Below are 6050 nucleotides of genomic sequence, written 5' to 3' on the forward strand. Positions count from 1 at the left end.
ACATACCCAGATATATTTAAATAAGAAAAAAATCAACTATACACATTTACAAATGGACAAACATTTAGGCAATGTGAAGACTTGATCACTAGTCCTTGGAACCATGCATCCTCTTATTTGGCCAATTTCAGTTCCCCTGAAATGGTTCTGATTTGGGGGAGGGGAGAGATGCAAGTAACATTTTAAAAGTTAGTGCTAAAACTGCGGGCTTAAAAATTAGTAAGAATTTTCAAAAACTAGCACACAACTTTCAGTAAGTACTCACATTTAAGAGGACATATATTAATGAATAATTATAATGCAGTACCATGATCTTGTACAGCCTCCACTGAAACTAAGGAAGTCTGAAAATGAACTTAATTATTACTTCCATAAAATTCCTATATTCTAGTCTTGCTTCTAACAAGACAGCTACACATTCTATAATAGTATGGCCTTCAAAAAAAGTTTATATTAATTAAGCAGAAGATATTCGGAGTTGATGAATTTCTAAATGTTTCTAACTGGGATTGGTATGTCCAGCTGCCAGGAAGAAACTGTCAAAATTTTCAAATTAATTTTACGTTTTCATTTAAGAAATCAGATAACTTCCTACTGATAAGAGAGATTTTGCTCTGACTTGTCTTGCATGTAGCATTTCTAAACCCTATTATTTAGCAGCTTTGGTACCATTACGTATCTTATCAGCTGCATAGGATCTGCTTATCCATGAACAAATTTTACAGAGCTTGGGGATACATTTAAGTGATCCAACTATACAGCAAGGGCCAATAATTTAGATGAAGTCCCAGCAACATGGAACCTGCTGGTCAGTCAGCCTGAGAAGACATTTAAAGGACACTTAATTTGAGAAGAATTGTTCTTTTACACATCAAGATGAGAATTGTTTTCTTTATGAATCAAGATGAGAATGGTGACTATCATATCTCTGCAGTTTCCTACATATTAAAGATTATGAACAGGAATTTACAAATTATCCATCATAAAGCAAAAGGTATTAATATCCCGCAACCCTTCTAATGTAATAAAGTAACATGAGAAAATATTCTGCATAGCATTCTACGGAACAGCCATTTAAATGCTTAGCACATATTGGCACTGATCTCCAGAGTCCATTGTCACAAGAAAAAGGATCTTGTCTTGTCTGTACTACTGACACAGAAGACCATCCGTTAACATGTCATACAAAGTGTAACGTATTGAAACGTAATACAAAATACAATATAGTTACTGCAGTGAGGTATTAAAAGGTGGGGCGTTTAATATCAATCACTGCAGTGACAGAGTATTCCCCATGTTTTACTATCATATTTTGCACCATTTAAAAGATAGCATTTAATATAAATACATTATCTTTTGAAGCTTGAGTGTATATGGTATTGTTGCATTCTAATATAATTAAAGGTCCACTTCACTGATTTCTCTAGTATATTCTGACAGGACATTTGTGGGCTCAGTATTATCTGTACAGCTCATTTCTCATAGTTAACCTCACTTTTGCAAACAAACTTTGTGTTGGGTATTACTGAACAAACCTTAAGTTTAGAAAATAAGCTTGACATTACTCAAGCTGTACCATGTCAAATATAAGAAAGGTATTCAACTATCAAAGCCACTGAAATCCAGCATGTTTACATGTCTTGTAGTTTGAGGCAACAGTTGAATTTTGATTATCTATTCTGTGTTGCAGCCACATTTCATATGAAGCCATTTTGACCACAAACAGTAAACAGGCTAACAATACTTTAATGGGCCCTTTATTTTCAAATATACTTTTTTTTTGTTTTTAAAACAGGCAACTGATGACATACACAATCTACTCAAATTATACTGCATCAATGTTACCTTAAAATAATGTATGACCAACTGGCAATCAAACCCTTTAAACGCACATTCCCAAATCAGTAAAATCAACCGTTAAAAAGATAAAGCCTTTGGAGCCTGTTCTTTTATCGTAAACCCTTGCCCTTAGATATCATAAAGCTGTTTTAAAAAAAATCACTGGGTGAGATAACCACATATTAAATCATGCGATTCAAGTGTGATTATTAATATATGAATGTTATGAAAAACACAGTATAATCCCGAGGAAAGAAATATTAGAACTATTAGAGAACTATTAGAAAGCTAGGACAAGAAAATACACTGGATATACAAGCTCTAGTTAATCTTAACAGGTGAAAAGTTTTTATTTAAAGCAAAAAAGCACATATCAGAAGCAATTATGCTTCATTTTAAGTGCTGCTATGATAGACAAAGTATTATAAAAAGACAGGATCTGTCATCTTTCTTACAGCAGAAGTGACTCAATCCTTGTTTCCCCCTCACAGCACTGTCCAGTTCCCAAAAGCTGATACTCAGGAGGTGTGTGTGTGTGTGTGGGGGGGGGGGGTCATAGGACCCTCATGGGCAAAAAGCCAAGACTGCTAGGGGTCTGAAGTGAGTAAGAGAATCAGGTAAGATTGCCCTCTCCTTTCCATCAGCAAAATTTCAGCAAGAAATAGTCTTAAGAATGTTTAGAATTAAGTGAACAGATATATGATCATTGCAGTCCTCTAGCATTTAATGCTTTTGTTGGGATGTCCTGCTACAAATTTGAGGTTTGACGTACAATATCCTTAATAATAAAATTGAAAACGAATAAATTAATTCCACCACATTCTGTAACAATGACTGAGGTTGAAGATTTGATGGGTCAACTTTGGGATTATATTCTGCAGTAATAGTGGATCCTGTCATATATAAGCTCTCTAATGGTATAAGTATCACTAGCTATTCTGACTGGGTGACACCTAATGTCCCAATCCATAAGGAAGACAAAAACCTGCCTTCAAATTTGATTTAGAACATTACTGGACAGTATAGCCACACTATGTAGAAATTATCTTACTTTCTAAACTTGAGAAGTGGATGTTAGCAAATGAAATTTTTGCCAAGTTAGATTTATGGCTAGGTATTCTACTATATACAGCTGTTTGATGCACTCATCTTTTAAACAAACATCTTAATTCATAAAACTGTCCTGTGTTGGTCATAGCAGCCTTCAACACAACTGATTTTAAAAAACCCTACTTTGGGGAACACTTTGTATCTCTACCCTTAACTGCCGGTTAGCAGAACTGAATTCTCTATTCTAACACCACAGTGCATAGTGGCAGCTTCAATGTGTGGTCCCCTTTCAGCTTTATTAATCAACTGAAAGTTGAATTGAATGGAAATACATTTTCCTCATGAGTGCAGTAGCAAAAAGACTAGTTTTACTTTATCCCACTAATTCCTCATACATTAACTGGCTTCTGCATGATGCTCACAGTCATGAGTGCTTTTTGTAAATAGATGGATTTTCTTATTTGAGTATCTTTTCCCATGTTCTGGGGCCTATATATAGCAGCAATATAATCACATTCAGGCTATAAAGATGAAATTACAGCGAGCTGCTTACTGAAGCACTTTTTGTTTCTGGAAGATAAATAGTAAATACATTAGTAAGCAGAGCCTATCCATTTGGGAGAAAAAACAATCTTTATGAAGCTGAGGTTCCATTGTGGTACCAATCTTCAAAACTGCAATTCTTAAGTTACATTTGAGGAATCTTTCAGGACACTCAGCAGCTTTCCCAGGGCATTTAAACCAATATTAAACCTGCAAGAAGACAAACTAGCATGTATTTCTCCAGCTACTGAATTAAACCTTTGATGTTACAGAACAGACTTCTTAAGGCTTGTTTAGGTAAGCACACATCCTATTCTTGTTAGTTAATTACTTTTCTCAAAGCATTTTACCAGGGTGAAATAAACTAGTTATTATAGCTCAAGTTGTACACACACACACTGAGCAGAAAGTCTTTAAGTTTGGTGGAAACATACAAGATTAGTCTACAAATGACTACAGCTGAAGGAAATTGAGTATTTCTTACAAATATAATCTGTCTTCCATGTCAATTCCAACAGAATGCAAACTCAGAATATCAAAGCATATCTTCAATAAAGCAGTTACATATTTGCAATAAAAGAGAGCTGAAGTATGGCTATGAAGTCTAGTCTTGGAAATTTAGAAACATCCATGTGAAGGGAAACTTGCCATGGAATAACAGATGGTGATCTCATCCGATTCTTACAGACTGATGTATAATTAAGTAGCAGATTTTCTATTTGTTTATTTCTGAAGTATTGCATGAATACATCCACACTTATCCCTCTTTCTTTAAAGTACTATGGATATTCTCATTCAAATTCTTTAAAAACAGTACAGAAATATTGAATTGCTTTTGTTACGGTTCTTCAACATCTGTGGTACCTGATGAACTGTAAAGCCAATAGCAAAATTCAGATAACAGGGCAGGCTCAAAGAAAGCCATGTTTGGGCAATATGCACAACCTGTAATTATTTGTTTGCAGAAGTATAAAAACATATGAAATGTGCCTCAGAATTCCAATTTGAATTCTTCTGAGAATAATCTAAAACTTCATATATAGATTGGATGATATTGCTTACAACCAAGTTTCTTCCTACAAGTTGGACAAGAGTTGGCATTCTTTAGAGCATCACGGAGACACTGGCTGCAGAAGACGTGACCGCACTTTGTTGAGACAATTAGCCGTCCACTCTGTACAATTTCTGAGTAGCCATCCATGCAAATTGGGCAGCTCACAGTACCGGAACGCCTTGAGCTTGCAACTCCACCTTCCAGTAATTCCAGTTCTCTTGACAACGTACTAGTCAACACAACATCATCTCTCGGTTCATCATCATCACTACTTAATACACAGCTGTCATGAAGCTGCTGGCTTCTTAATTTTCTATTTTGTTGCCGCCGCACATGCTCTTCAACAACCACAACTGAATCATTGTGTGTAAGATCAACTACTACTGGATCTGCAGATTCACAGGTGAGGTCTACTACTTCTTCACAAGCGCTTTCTTCAAGGTCAATTGGCTCAACTTGTGAAGGTACTTCCACAGATGAAACACTTGTTCGACCTCGCTTGCGAGTTTGCCTAGAATTGACTGTTCCTCCACACCTCTTTTTTTGGACTTCAGGCTTCCCCAAACTTTCACTGTAAATTAAGGGCACAGCTGAAGCAGTTGCTAGAAGATCGCTACCGGTACTAGGAGAGGAAGAGGCAGCTGACGCTTGTAAAGAGAAGGCCACAGAGGAAGTGGATGCCGAGGAGGAGGGAATGGCGGCTGACGAAGCGGACTCGACGGGCTTGACTTCCAGGCTGTTGGCGAGGTCTGATGGGCCTAGGCCACCCCCCCTTTTGTTCTTCCTGCGCTTGGCTCCTCCGCGTTTGGCATCAGTTGGGCTCATGGTTCGTAGAGAGGCCGCACTCCCAAGCTAACGTAAAATAATATGCTAGGAGCAAGAGAAATATGTGAGAAACCCGGACGCAAGGCCATTCTCCCGAGTCACAGGCCGCGATAAGAAGTTATAACTTCCGCTTGTACTCAGAAGACAGTGAAGTCAGACAGCACTGCGGCCGACCGCCCACACCAAATGACCCCTCTCACCTTCTTCGTTCCTGCCTCTCTTCTTGACTTCATCACCCGCTTCTCCAGTAACTCTCCTAAAATGAAACAGGCCTACCCCAAGAGGACGGAAGCCAGCTCGGCATAACAGCAACCGGCCAGGAACAGCCCAGCCGTTCCACTCACCACCTTTAGGCCACACAACAGGCAGCCCCGGCCCACAAAACCCCCCTACTAGCCTCGCAAACGTTCCCCAACCAAAAACCCGCCTCAAGACCGCGCGAGTACCTTCCACTTCGACTGTCTCACAGCTCAGAAAAACGTATCGCCACTCTGCCCTACCCCTCGCCAGCAGAACGACGCATGCGCCTCCTCCCCGGCGCCCAACGCTGTTCGAAATACAGGTACCAGCCCTCTAGAACGGTTCCATACGGGTAACCCAAGGAGGTTCTGGCGCATGCGGATTCCCTTTTCTCTGTCACGTGACATGAGGCGGAGTCGGAAAGGGAAAGGTCTGCCACTACGTCGTCAACTGAAGGGAGGGGGAGAGCGGAAGGTCAGGGCGCCGTACAGCGGAAGTG

At 39.1% G+C, this 6050-nt stretch overlaps 1 protein-coding gene across 2 annotated transcripts; it reads right to left on the reverse strand.

Annotated features, from left to right (window-relative positions):
• Positions 1 to 1741: 1741 nt before the first annotated feature.
• RNF4 (ring finger protein 4) lies at positions 1742 to 5936 on the reverse strand. Of its 2 annotated transcripts, none has more exons than XM_054985389.1 (2): positions 5758 to 5936; positions 1742 to 5356 (listed from the first exon to the last, which is right to left on the reverse strand). In XM_054985389.1, exon 2 carries the CDS (start codon positions 5309 to 5311, stop codon positions 4466 to 4468), a length of 846 nt encoding a protein of 281 aa, XP_054841364.1. In that variant the 5' UTR covers positions 5312 to 5356; positions 5758 to 5936; the 3' UTR covers positions 1742 to 4465. The 2 variants fall into 2 exon arrangements, with proteins under 2 accessions (XP_054841364.1, XP_054841365.1); XM_054985390.1 differs by having other exon boundaries at positions 5512 to 5936.
• Positions 5937 to 6050: the final 114 nt, after the last annotated feature.

This window comes from Eublepharis macularius, chromosome 7 (assembly GCF_028583425.1).
Source record: "Eublepharis macularius isolate TG4126 chromosome 7, MPM_Emac_v1.0, whole genome shotgun sequence".
In the NCBI taxonomy this organism is placed as follows: domain Eukaryota; kingdom Metazoa; phylum Chordata; class Lepidosauria; order Squamata; family Eublepharidae; genus Eublepharis; species Eublepharis macularius.

Bases quoted from the DNA above. Each gene is read 5' to 3' on its own strand.
- RNF4 (XM_054985389.1), bottom strand. From the start codon at position 5,311: ATGAGCCCAACTGATGCCAAACGCGGAGGAGCCAAGCGCAGGAAGAAC.